A 14,389-nucleotide genomic window follows, 5' to 3' on the forward strand; every position below is an offset into this window, starting at 1 on the left:
GGGCCATGTAGTCCCGTTCCTAGCGCTGTTGTGACAGATGAAGAGGAAAACTTAGGTTTCCCACCGTTTCAGCCAGAATTGGAGCTTTCTCAGCCAGAATTGGAGCCCTTGCACCTGCAGGAGATTTGTCTTCCAGAAGGTTGTCAAACAAGCCCTGAGCCGAAATCTCCCCCATTTTCTCGCCATGATTTTTGTAAACAACAGAGGGGCGCTCAGCAGGCGTCTCGCAGGAGCGCTAGGATAGCTGCAAAGCATTCAGCTGATTAGGCCTGCTTCCCATGGGAATCTTTAAGGAGTCATGCATCTGGACTCAGAGAATAGCTTTCGTTTCTGGTTCCTCAGAGAACTGCTCTTTGGCGGGAAAACGAGACCCTACTTAGGTGTTTTGCCCACGAAGGAATCTTGCGGAGTCAATTCGTCAGCTACGGGAGTAGGTTGTATGTGGACTACGCTACTCCCGCGGTCGAGTTCTTGCTCCTGTTTCCAGCCCTGTCTTGCTTCCCAGGACCTTGCCTTGCTCCATGGACCTTGCCTTGTTTTTGGACCTCACCACGAATTTACCACGGATCCTGACCTTGCTCCACGTTCCTTGTTGCCTTGAATCAAGCTTTGTGTTCCAAGAATCAAGTTTACTTCCTAGCCTTGCTTAAGTTCATGGATTAAAGGACCTTGTCATCTCCCCTCACTTTGCTTGGCAAGTGAGTGTTTTGGTTATTGGATTACAACTTTGGACCTTACTATTTCATATTGGACATTGTTTTTCTGGACTATATTTGACCTTTCCTGAAAGGTCGTCTTCTGAACTATATTCTACATTTACTTTTACTGACTTTACATATTTCCTTAATAAAGATATTAGATAGATTCTGGCCTCTGTGTATGGTTATTGGTGCTCTGCAGCCTGGGTTGTGACAGATGGGCAAAGTTACGATCTCTGAGGCAGGGCTGAGCTTCTATCCCTGTCCTGCGTTGCCTGCCAGGACACAGGGGGCAGGGCTAGAGGAGGGGACGGGGTCTCTTCCCAAGTGCCTGATGGGGCTGAACCTCTATACTCCACCCCCGTGTTCTAACAAGCACCTCAAGGGAGATAAACAATGAATTTGTAGCACTTTGTTTGTTATCTTGAGTTTACAAATTATAACAAAGTGCACTTTAGCTAGTCTATTACTCAACTTCGCTGTTTTTAATTCCATGTTTTATTGAGTGTGTTTTTATTTTCATAGGTTAATGTTTAAATTTTATAATTGGTGTATGTTTTTGTTTACCTATGTATTGTTTATTGCCACTGTTTTATCGGATATTATCTGTGAACCGCCCTGAGTCCCCTTCAGGGGAGATGGAGGCGGGGTATAAATAAACTTATTATTATTATTATTATTATTAAACAGGCTCAGCCCTATCTTGCGCTCTTGGGAAGAGACCCTGCCCGCACCCCTAGCCCCGCCCTTTAGTCCTAAAAGGCCTCTGAAGAGAGGTATAGAGACTCAGTCCTGTCTTGGGTTCTTGGAAGGAGGCCCCGCCTCGTTCCCTAGCTCCACCCTCTGTGTCCCAACAAGAGCCTCAGGAGAGGTATAGATTGTCAGCCCTGTCTCGGGCTCTTGGGAAGAAGCCACGCCTACTCCTCTAGCTCCGCCCCCTGTGCGTCCTAACAAGCGCCTCAGGTGCTCAGCCCTGTCTCCGACACTTGGGAAGAGACCCCACCCCTCCTCTGGCCCCGCCCCGTGTCCTAATAGGTGCCATCACCGCCCCCCTGGATTGCTCCAGCACCCACCAGGAGGCAGTAGTGCCTACATTGGGAATCACTGTTTTAGACTGTTTGCCTACCCAGTTTGACTCAGACCTCCCTGACTACTCACTCTGCCTCATGATTTTTGGACTTCTTTGACCTTTTGATATTGATGCAGACTGCTTAAATGATCCCTCTGACCACCAGACCAGGCTAGTGACCTTTCTATCAATGGTGACTACAACTTCTTTTAAGAAGTTTACAGCTTGTGGGGGCAAGCCACCAGACACTGATGGCCACGTCATGTGTTTGCTGTGCTTGGAGAAGACGCCTGGGGTTCATTCTTGCTGCATCTGCCAGGCATTTACTCCCCAAGCCAGGAAAACTTGGGAGTCCCACCTTAAAGCCCTCCTCTACAAACAGGCATTGTTTGGGACGTCAGGCTATTCTAGCAAGCATCCCGCAAGAGAGCTTGCTGGTGCTGCTGAACTCCCCTCAGAAGGGGCTGAGCCCCTGTTGGCTCCAAGGGCAAAGAAGGCCAAATCATCTCCCCCAACCATGGAGAAGACTAAAAAGGGGAAGCACCATGATGCCTTTAAGCCTCTAGCAGCCCCATGGAGGCATGCTACTTCACCGGTGGCCCTTCCATCGATCCACGTAATAATAATAATAATAATAATAATAATAATAATAATAATAATAATAACAACTTTATTTTTATACCCCACCTCTATCTCCCCAAAGGGGACTCAGGGTAGCTTACAATGGGGCCAAGCCCGAATAAAAACAATAGCAATATAAAACACAACAATAGACAAAAAACATGCACAATTATAAAATGTAAACATTAGCCAATAAAAACAAATGACAACAACTAATAAAAACATGGATTAAACCGGAGAGGTTGTAGTGACTCCAGGCATGGAGACCTTGGGCCCATCATCCTTAAGTACTGTCTCGACACCCTGGAACTCCCACTCTTGCTGCAGCGGCTATCAGCTAGATCACTACCACCATCAGATTGCCTTACAGCCTGGCAGGCCAGGATCCTCCCACTTTAGTCAAGGGCCACTCTGTTTTAGCTGTTGCCACTTCCCAAACCTTCCTGCATGGAGTACAATTGGAAGAAATTTGCAGAGCAGCAGCCTGGTAAAGTCCATTAATTTTTGTTTCCCACTACAAACTCAATGTTGCATCCCACTGAGATGCAGCCTTTGGCAGAGCAGTCCTGTTTTCCTGTGTGGCACGATCCCACCTCCAGGTTGGTACCTTTTTAATGACCCATATATGCGCATTTCACAGAGACGACGAAGAATAACAGTTTGGTTACCTATAACTGTGTTTCTTCAAGTGGTCATCTGTGAAATTTGCACATCCCTTCCCACCTTCCCTGCAGTTATCATGCCTTGGTATCCATGGCCTTTATTGTGACTAAGGAACTGAGGCGTTCCACCCCTCCCACTGGCTTTATACTACAAGGGGAAAGTGGGCGGGGCTACCACCAAAATGTTTCCATTTCCAACATATAGAGCTGCAGTTTTCAACCTATGGGTCGCAACCCCTTTGGGGGGGGGGTCAAACGACCCTTTCACAGGAGTCACCTAAAACCATTGGAAAACACATATTTCTGATGGTCTTAGGAACTGAGACATCTCTCTTCTATCTGTCTCCGGGTCTCTTACAAGTTTGCATGGAGCAAGACTCTCAGGGGATCCCTCCAGATAGCAAGCCCAATTCCCTGCTCAATCCCAGGAGAGGTGGCAGGGCGCAAGGCGACGTGCAACTTTGTGCCAGGAGCTGGGGAAGGCAGGGGGAGGGGCTTCAGAGGCAGAAGAGCTGGGCCACTCACCAGAGGGGTAGCAGGGAGCCCTGTGTCCAACCGAAGCCAAGGTGCTCCTCGACTGGTCATTCACCTGGGCTTCCAGAAGCTCCAGGTGGCAGTCCATGGCTTCACTCCTCACTCAGGGTCCTTCTCTCTCCCCCCCGGCCTCTCCTTTGGGGCATGTGCAAAAGAGCTGTCAGGGAAGGAGAGAAGTAAAGAAAGAAAGGGGGAAAGAAAGAAAGAAAGAAAGAAAGAAAGAAAGAAAGAAAGAAAGAAAGAAAGAAAGAAAGACAGGCTGCTTTGCAGCTGCAGCAGGTGTTGCTGGCTTTAGAGGCACATGGCTCCATTCAGTGCCTGACTCCTTCTGCTCTTTGCACATAGCTTTCCCCCCTTCCTTTCTTCCTTCCTCTCCTTCCTCTCCTCTCCTCCTTCCTTCCTTCCTTCCTTCCTTCCTTTCTTTCTTTCTCTCCTATCTTTCTTTCTCCTTCATTCCTCTCTCTCTCTCTCTCTCTCTCTCTCTCTCTCTCTCTCTCTCTCTCTCTCTCCTCTTCCTTTCACTCTCTCTCTGGTCCCTCCTACACTGTTCTTATATCCCAGGATCTGATCCCAGGTTATCTGATTTTAACCGGATTATATGAGTCCCCATTGCTATATAATCTGGGATAAGAAGATAATCTGGGATCAGCTCTGGGGATATAGGGCAGTGTAGAAGGGGCCTCTCTCCTTCCTTTCTCTCTTCCTTCATCTCTCTTTTCTTTCTTGCTTTCTTGCTTTCTCTCTCCTTCCTTTCTTTCTCTCTCCTTCCTTCATTAATTTCTCTGTCTCTCCTTCCTTCCCTCCTTACGTCCTTTATCTTTCACTTCTTTTTTTTCTGTGTCTACATCCTTTCTTTCTCTCTTTTCTTCATTTCTGCCCTGAGAATTTCTAATCTGGTGAAAAAGAAGCAATCGCAACCTTTGCACTAACATTGGATTTTTATGCATACTGTTACAAAATGTAGCAATTTAGTTTACTGTTGTTATTTTAAGACTTTTACCCATGCTACATCATGCTTCAAGACAAAATTTCATTTATTTGTAATTAGAAATAAATATTTCACAATATATAATTACATTTTGTTTTTGTGATTAATCACTATGCTTTAATTATGTTCAATTTGTAACAATGAAAATATATCCTGCATATCAGATATTTACATTACAATTCATAACAGTAGCAAAATTACAGTTATGAAGTAGCAATGAAAATAATTTTATGGTTGGGGGTCACTTCAACATGAGGAATTGTATTCAAGGGTCGCAGCATTAGAAAGATTGAGAACCACTGGTCTAGAGAGTTTTGAAATGTCTGCACATGTGCAAGAAGAACAATTATGTGCGATTTTCATAGATGACCACTCAAAGAAACACAGTTGCAGTTAAGCAACCCATTCTTCTAATTGTTCTTAGTTACCATAATAACACATTGTATTTTATTTTGCATCTGAAAATTTGTGGAAAAATTTGTTGAGTTCATTACCACTTCCTAAACTAATAAAGCAGCATTCAGAATTTTTTACATCCAGTCTTTTAAAATGACTCTCTTTCCTTCTCCAAACAGTATGTTCAGGATGTTTCCTTGGTTGCAAGTTGTATGTCTACCAGTGAAGGAAGTAATGAGATCAGTGCCCGTCTTTTGACACATTTTTGTACATTATGTTTGCCTTCAACATCTTTGCAATCTTTGCAGCGTATTTTCCAGGTAAAAGTAGAGCTTGGAATGCTACTTTTTGAAATAAGTTAATTCACTCATTTTTAATAATTTATGAGATTATTATTTGCTACTATTCCAAAAATAGTATATTTCAAAAATTGAATTACTTATTATTAATTAATTATGTTCATTTTTTTCTATTGAAATAATACAGAAAGTACAGAAAAGTGGCTGGTTGACCCATATTTGTTGTTGTGTGCATTCAAGTTATTTCAGACTTATGGCAACTATAACCCAAACCTAACATGAAGGTTTTTTTGTCCATATGTGTTCAGAGATATTTCCATTGACTTCCTCTGAGGCTGAGAATATGATTTGCCCAAAGTAATCCAGTGGGTTTCTATGGCCAAATGGTAATATGAACTTTGACCTCTTTGAATTCATGTCTACATGCTAATCCATCAATTCATGGATAGCATCTTGAAAATTCTTCAAAAAATGCATAAAACATTGCAAAGAAATCCTTTGCTAGCATGGTCTTTCCACTTGGGTGCCTTGATTTATACCTCCCCCCACACACACACACACACACAAACTGATACAATTACTGTAGAGATGTGATTTCCAAATTTCTGAAATATGCATTTTCAGGGTTCTTATGATTTTGAGCAGCCATAGCATGCTCTGACTTCATTGCAGTCTCTATCTGGAACCAGGGCTGAGAAAACAGAGATCAAGGATTAATCAATTACCTTGAGATCAGAAATACTATAATTAGGAAATACGAAGAGCTGAAGCCAAGAACAGTCCAGGTTGACAGTAGGCTTCATTGTCAGTGTTGAGGCATGTAAAAATGGAGTTAAATTCTATTCTCCCATCCTTCCAAAAATGCATATGTTTCTCTGAGAGCACTATTTACAAAACAGAACAATCAGACTTTTGGTTTTATGGGAAACTCCAAGAAATAAATGTGATTACTTAGGGCTGCTATTTGGATGGGGTGTGAGAGTTAGGTTATCAATTGAGCCTATACTGTATATACTCGAGTATAAGCCAACCCAAATATAAGCCAAAGCACCTAATTTTACCACAAAAACTGGGAAAACTTATTGATTTGAGTATAAGCTGTGTGTGGGAAATGCAGCATCTACTGGTAAATTTCAAAAATAAAAATAAATACCAATAAAATTACATTCATCTGTAGGTTACATGTTTTTGAATATTTACATAAAACTTTAATTTAAGATAAGACTGTCCAACTCTGATTAAATATTATTCTAATCTTCTTTAGTGTAAATGTCAAGGACAGAACGCCACAAGATTCAAAGTAACAGAGTTTATTAGATTACAGAACTCAAAAATGCCCGTAAAACACAAGGGCCAGGCAGTTTTTGCCTTTAGGAGCAAAAAGGGGCAAAAGTAAATGTTCAAAAGATAAACCGGATTAAACCGGAGTTTAATCCGGGTAAAAACAAACTGCTTGCTTCAGCCTGGGTATAAACGAAACGAAAGCCAAGGAACAAAAGATACAAAGAATGCAACTAATTGGCAGCAGATTCCTCTCTGCTGCCAACACTGTGCTTAGAGTAACTTGCGTCGCTCCCCCACACACACAGCAGACAGGATCTCCAACACGAGTAAATCAGCCAAGGATTGTAGCAGTTGAGTAGACCAGTTCCGTTCCGTAGATCAAAGCCAGAAGCAGACGTTTGTAGTTTTTCCAAGTCCAAGAAGGGGGGAAGACAAGCCGTGGTCAGTTCAGTCCGAGTTCTCAAAGCAGGAGATGGCGTCCGTCAAGAAGACGACGGAAGGTCAAGCTAATAAGAGTAAGCACAGGTTTGCACAAACAAATGCCCACACAATCCCTCCCGCCGTCTGACCCTGGATTCCAATCAACTTACGTCACAGCACAGGAAAGCACACAAGTCTTCAGGGAAGCGTCCCACACACACACGGATCCCAAGCGTTTGCCCAGATTACCTTGCCCAACGCAATTTGCAATTGCTCTCAAGCCCCATTTTATGCCAGTTACAAATCTTCATCACTGTCAGCTGTCCTCCTTAACCCGGGCGTTTCCTCATCACTTTCCTCGTCAGAGCTGGAACACCTCTGACTACGCCCAACAGCATCTCCAGCTGTGGATCCCGTCCCATCCCTCCAGCTAAACCATGGGTCTAATCCTGAAGGTCCCCATTCATCTTCTGTCCCATCATGGCCAGTGGCACCCACTTCCTCCCTTACCCGAGTCCAATCCATCTCATCCTCCTCTGAGCTAACCAGCCCCTCCTCCATTCTCTCCGTAAACCCTTCGAAAGACTCCTCGTCAGATGGTGCTGCAAATATGTCTCGCAGTCTTTTTCTCTCTCGCTCCTCGAGAGTATCTGACTCTCGAGGAGTCTTACGCCCACGTCTGTCAGTAACAGAGCCATGAGGCTCAATCATAACACTATCCCCTCTCACAAAGGCCTCCTCCCCCGATGGCGGAGAAGTGGCAGTGATACCCTCCGCTATAGCACCACGACGACTAGAGGTATCAAGTTTCAACAGCGAACGATGAAAGACTGGATGGACCTTTAAACTAGACGGTAAACGCAAACGAAACGCAACAGAAGAAATCTTTTTAACGATAGGAAAGGGACCCAAATACCGAGGCGCAAACTTTCCCCCAGCCTGTTTAATATGTTTGGAAGATAACCACACCAAATCCCCTTCTTCCAACTCCTCCCCTGCCTGCCTGTGGCGGTCAGCCTGAGTCTTCTGCGTTGCCTTAGCTTCCAACAGTAAGCGACGGGCAACATCATGCAATGCAGCCATTTCCGAAGAGCGGTACACAGGGTCCGAAGAGACCACATTGGTCGACGGCGCCACACCTCCCCGTGGGTGAAAACCATAAGTTAGCTCAAATGGCGTATGCTGACTAGACGTGTGCACCGCATTGTTGTAAGCAAATTCCGCCACCGGTAACCACTTTACCCAAGCCGTGGGTTGATCTAAACAAAAACAACGCAGATACTGCTCTAAGAGCCCATTAACCCGTTCCGACTGTCCATCCGTTTGCGGATGGAAAGCTGAAGACACGTTTAACTTAGTCCCCAAACACTCATGGAAGTGTTTCCAAAAGCGTGACACAAATTGCGGAGCCCTATCTGAAATAATCACCTCGGGTGCTCCGTGCAAACGATAGATGTGCTTTGTAAATAGTAAGGCCAACGTAGGGGCCGCCGGAATGGTTGAACAAGGAATAAAATGAGCCAGTTTACTAAATAAATCCACCACCACCCAAATACAAGTATAACCCCCAGACTTAGGCAAATCTGAAATAAAATCCATGGAAATGATTTGCCATGGCCTCTCCGGAACAGGTAAAGACGATAACAACCCTCTAGGGCGCCCAACAGGCGTCTTACTCTGCTGACAAACGGCGCAGCTGTCACAAAAGCGCAGAATGTCTTGCCGCATCTTTGGCCACCAGTAGCTCCTGGTGATAAGCTGTACGGTCTTGAACCTGCCAAAGTGCCCAGCCATGGGTTCGTCATGGTGGGCTCTAATCACCTCCAACCTGAGGGTCCCTACTGGTACGTAAACCTGCCCCCTACGCACCAATACCCCGTCTTGATCCTGGAGATGCGGCAGTATGGTACGGTTACCTGCAGAGAGCAGCATCAGTTGCTCCTGAGTCCACACATCATCCTTCTGAGCCTCAAGGATCTGGTCATGTAACCCAAGCTCATTATCTACAACACACAGAGAGGCAGTAGGCAAGATGGTCTGACATACTACCTGCTCATTGGTCTTAAATTCCGGCTTGCGGGATAAAGCATCGGCCCGCAAGTTTGCCTTCCCCTCCACGAACTGCACCTTGAAGTTAAACCTGGAGAAAAACAAAGCCCAGCGGATTTGACGCTGGTTTAACTTCTTTGCTGTTTGCAAGTGCTCTAAGTTCTTGTGATCAGATCTGACCACGATCTGGTGCCGTGCCCCTTCAAGCCAGTGCCGCCACACCTCAAACGCCACCTTAATCGCCAACAACTCCTTCTCCCATATGGTATAGTTCTGCTCGAAGGGTGTTAGTTGCCGCGAGTAAAATCCACAGGGACGCAAGGTCCCTGAGGAATCCTTCTGAGACAATACAGCCCCCAACGCGTAGCTAGAAGCGTCCGCTTCTACCACGAACGGTCTGTCAACATCAGGATGGGTTAGTATGTTGTCCGATTGAAAACTAGACTTTAGTTGTAGAAACGCCTCGTGAGCTTCCCGCCCCCACACAAATGGCTGTTTCTTGCGCAGAAGCTGCGTCAAAGGTACCGTGAGCTTTGCAAAATTCGGAATAAACTCCCGGTAGTAATTAGCGAAACCCAAGAACCTTTGTACATCCTTCTTAGTCTTCAGCTCCTGCCATGAGTTGACGGCATCAACCTTATGTGGGTCCATTTTAAGTTCCCTACCTGACACTACATGACCTAGGAACTCCACTTCAGGCACATGAAAGACGCACTTGGAAGCCTTGGCGAAAAGCCCATTAGCCCGCAGTCGGTGCAGAACCTGCTTGACATGTTGACGATGTTCTTTCTCGTCCTTAGAAAAAATCAAGATATCATCCAAATAAATCACTAAAAATTGGTCAATTAGGTCCCTGAACACATCGTTCATGAACCTCTGGAATACCGCAGGAGCATTACAAAGCCCAAAAGGCATGACTCGGAACTCGTGGCATCCGAAACACGTGTTAAATGCCGTCTTCCATTCATCCCCTTCCCGTATACGGATTAAGTTATAGGCCCCCCGCAGGTCAAGCTTGGTAAAGACCTTAGCCCCTTGCACCCTTGATAACAGTTCCGAGATTAAAGGCAGCGGGTACCTATCCCGAATGGTGTATTTGTTTAGGATCCGATAATCGCAGACCAACCTAAGTTCCCCAGTCTTTTTGGCTACAAAGAATACCGGTGCCGCAGTTGGAGAACTAGATGGGCGAATAAACCCCTTGGCTAAATTTTCATCTAGAAACTCCCGCAAAGCTTGCCTTTCCGGTACAGTCAAGGCATACAGCCTCCCTGCTGGCAGTTTCGCACCTTCTGCCAACTTGATGGCGCAATCATATGGCCTGTGCGGTGGTAATTTGTCCGCTTCTCTTTTACAAAATACATCAGAGAACTCCCCATACTCAGCAGGCACTCCCTCCATATCAGAATGAGTAACATTTAGAGTGCAACAATCCTGCCTCTTTAAGATCACTTTACGTGTTGCCCAATCTACTTGTGGGTTTACTACAGCTAGCCAATCCATCCCCAGGATCACATCATATCTAGGCAAGCTCGTAATATCCCACACAAACGTTCCCGTTACTCCCTGCACCTCCCACGTTACTGCTGAGGTTTCATGGTTAACCACCCCAGTCTCCAGCAGTCTCCCATCTGCTCCTTCCACCCACACGTCGCATGCCTTGCGCACTCTAGGAATGCCATGCTTCTTAGCAAACTCAATATCTACATAGGAGACCGTAGCCCCTGAGTCCAGCAGTGCCAAAGTAGAAACAAGTTCCCTTCCCCCAACAGATAATGTAATGGGTACGAAAACATGCTTCCTCCCCTCAGTTGACTGCTTGAGGAGCCCTAGTGCGTTGGACTCACGTCGCACTAGGGCTGGCCTTTTCCCGAAAGCTGGGAAGGTTTCACATTACAATTTTTGGCAAAATGCCCAGCATTCCCACAGTACAAACACAAGCCCAGCTGCCTCCTACGGCTCTTTTCCTCTGTAGACAGCTTTTTAAAGACCCCAAGCTCCATGGGCTCTTCCCCCATCACCACAGGTGCCCTGGTTACATGCATGGGTGGCGCACACATTGCTTTTGAGTGTTTACGAGCCTCGAACCTTGCGTCTAAACGCAGCACCTTAGCTACTAAGGCGTCCCAGCTTTCAGCCGGCTCCAAGCGTGCTAATTCATCCTGGAGCATATCACTTAACCCGGCAGTAAATAAAAGCATGAATGCATTTTCCCCCCAATCCAGCTGGTGGCGATACAGGTTAAACTTATTTAAGTAATCCAAAACAGTCCCCTTTCCCTGTTTCAACCGATACAGAGCCCACCCAGCGTTCTCCGTGCGGAGAGGATCCCCAAAAGTATCAGTTAACAACTTTTTGAAATTATTCAAATTGTCCTTGACTGGGTCATTTCCCAAAATTAAATTAGTGGCCCATTGTCCTGCGGGACCGGTCAACAAACTCAAAATAAAGGCCACCTTGCTAGTGTCTGTAGGAAAAGCATGAGCACTGAGCTGAGAAAAATAAAGCTCCACTTGTGCCAAAAAGGTTGGCAACTTGCACCTGGTTCCGTCAAAGCGTTCAGGAGTCAAAACATGTCCTTTCACAGCCTGAGCTGTTTGGATAACGGTAAAAGCCGTTTGCAATTGGTCTACTTTGGCCCTTAACTCATCCATCGTCTTCCTGACGGGTTTATTGCTGCAATAAACTTTTTATGGGCGTTGGGCAATCTGTCAAGGACAGAACGCCACAAGATTCAAAGTAACAGAGTTTATTAGATTACAGAACTCAAAAATGCCCGTAAAACACAAGGGCCAGGCAGTTTTTGCCTTTAGGAGCAAAAAGGGGCAAAAGTAAATGTTCAAAAGATAAACCGGATTAAACCGGAGTTTAATCCGGGTAAAAACAAACTGCTTGCTTCAGCCTGGGTATAAACGAAACGAAAGCCAAGGAACAAAAGATACAAAGAATGCAACTAATTGGCAGCAGATTCCTCTCTGCTGCCAACACTGTGCTTAGAGTAACTTGCGTCGCTCCCCCACACACACAGCAGACAGGATCTCCAACACGAGTAAATCAGCCAAGGATTGTAGCAGTTGAGTAGACCAGTTCCGTTCCGTAGATCAAAGCCAGAAGCAGACGTTTGTAGTTTTTCCAAGTCCAAGAAGGGGGGAAGACAAGCCGTGGTCAGTTCAGTCCGAGTTCTCAAAGCAGGAGATGGCGTCCGTCAAGAAGACGACGGAAGGTCAAGCTAATAAGAGTAAGCACAGGTTTGCACAAACAAATGCCCACACAATCCCTCCCGCCGTCTGACCCTGGATTCCAATCAACTTACGTCACAGCACAGGAAAGCACACAAGTCTTCAGGGAAGCGTCCCACACACACACGGATCCCAAGCGTTTGCCCAGATTACCTTGCCCAACGCAATTTGCAATTGCTCTCAAGCCCCATTTTATGCCAGTTACAAATCTTCATCACTGTCAGCTGTCCTCCTTAACCCGGGCGTTTCCTCATCACTTTCCTCGTCAGAGCTGGAACACCTCTGACTACGCCCAACAGCATCTCCAGCTGTGGATCCCGTCCCATCCCTCCAGCTAAACCATGGGTCTAATCCTGAAGGTCCCCATTCATCTTCTGTCCCATCATGGCCAGTGGCACCCACTTCCTCCCTTACCCGAGTCCAATCCATCTCATCCTCCTCTGAGCTAACCAGCCCCTCCTCCATTCTCTCCGTAAACCCTTCGAAAGACTCCTCGTCAGATGGTGCTGCAAATATGTCTCGCAGTCTTTTTCTCTCTCGCTCCTCGAGAGTATCTGACTCTCGAGGAGTCTTACGCCCACGTCTGTCAGTAACAGAGCCATGAGGCTCAATCATAACAGTAAATGTGCTTACGCATCCTTCTAATAATAATAGATAGACTAAAATAATAATTGTAATAATAATAGAGTAAAATAATAAATGTAATAACTATAAGTAGAGTACAATAATAAATATAATAATAATAATAAATAGAGTAAAATAATAAATGTAACAACAACAACAACAACAACAACACCATAATCACCATAGTTTATTATACAAAATAAACTATGGTGGGGCCTTCTCATTTTCCAGGCTTCCCCCAGTTAGTGATCAGTGAAAGCAGAAACAAACTCTTAGGAACATCTCTGCACCATCTTCTTCTCATCAAATACTGACAACTATGATTTAGGTTGACAGCCTCAGTGGGGAGTTGGCAAAAGAGAAGCAGAGAAAGGTGTGCAGACCGAGGGAGAAGCAGAGAAAGGGGCATGGGGAGAAAGAAAAACAGAGAAAGGCATGCAGACTGAGGGAGAAATAGAGAAAGGGTTGTGGGGCAAAAGAGAAGTAGAGAAAGGCACGCGGGGCAAAAGAGAAGCAGAGAAAGGCATGTAGACTGAGGGTGAAGTAGAGAAAGGTGTGTAGGGCAAAAGAGAAGCAGATAAAGGCATACGGACTGAGGGAGAAGCAGAGAAAGGGGTGTGGGGTGAAAAAGAAACAAAAAGGCGTGCAGATTGAGGGAGAAACAGAGAAAGGGTGTGAGGTGAAAGAGAAGCAGAGAAAGGCACGCGCAACGAAATAGAAGCAGAGAAAGGCGTGCAGATCTAGGGAGAAGCAGAGAAAGGCATGCGAGGCTAGGGAGAAGCAAAGAAAGGTGCGTGGGGTGAGAGAGAAGCAGATAAAAGAAAGCTGGGTCACTGTGCAGACAGTTGATGGTCCTGGTGGGAAGACGTGGGGCTGAAAGAATCCTTTCAGCCACATGGCTTCCCACCAGGACCCTCATCCGAGTATAAGCCGAGAGGGCGTTTTTCATCCTTGGCTTATACTCAAGTATATACAGTAACACCTTTCAACTGCATCTACAGTATATGTTACTTTTCTATAATAAGTAGTAGTGTTCCAGCTGCTGATAGGCTGTGCTGAGGCATAAACCAGATAAAAGTACAATCTATGGGGCATAACTTATAGTGTCTAAGTTATGTGCATTAGAATATGTGTGCATGTTGGGCCATAGCCAGAAAAAAATTCGGGGGGGGGACACCTTTTTTAGCGAATCATGAAGAGTAGTTCCATAACACAAAATAATTTAAATAGTATAGTTCATCCTATACAGGATGTTTGAAACAGAACTAAGTATAATTAAGTATAATTAAGTATAATTACATTAAAACTAGGGAGTTCTTTTTCAGACAACCTGTATTTTATATAGACTTAATTAAAACAATTTTCTATTTTAGTTACAAAGTTTAAGTCTTAAAATAACTGAAAATAACTGTTAATCAGTATTTTATAATTACAAAAGAATACCACAGCATCTGTTGGAAACACTTGAAAACTGTGTCAATACCCTTAGATAGAAATCAAGCTCCA

The 14,389-nt window shown here is 45.1% G+C and overlaps 1 protein-coding gene across 8 annotated transcripts in view; it reads left to right on the forward strand.

The window, feature by feature from the left end:
- The window catches only part of dnah14 (dynein axonemal heavy chain 14), a 362,578-nt gene that overhangs the window by 259,901 nt on the left and 88,288 nt on the right, over nucleotides 1–14,389 (forward strand). For all 8 annotated transcript variants that reach the window (XM_062972594.1, XM_062972581.1, XM_062972591.1 and 5 more), the window contains one exon: nucleotides 5,148–5,288. In XM_062972594.1, the coding sequence (XP_062828664.1) occupies nucleotides 5,148–5,288 (141 nt within the window). The remainder of the gene's footprint in view (nucleotides 1–5,147; nucleotides 5,289–14,389) is intronic.

This window comes from Anolis carolinensis, chromosome 1, assembly GCF_035594765.1.
Source record: "Anolis carolinensis isolate JA03-04 chromosome 1, rAnoCar3.1.pri, whole genome shotgun sequence".
NCBI classification, from domain to species: domain Eukaryota; kingdom Metazoa; phylum Chordata; class Lepidosauria; order Squamata; family Dactyloidae; genus Anolis; species Anolis carolinensis.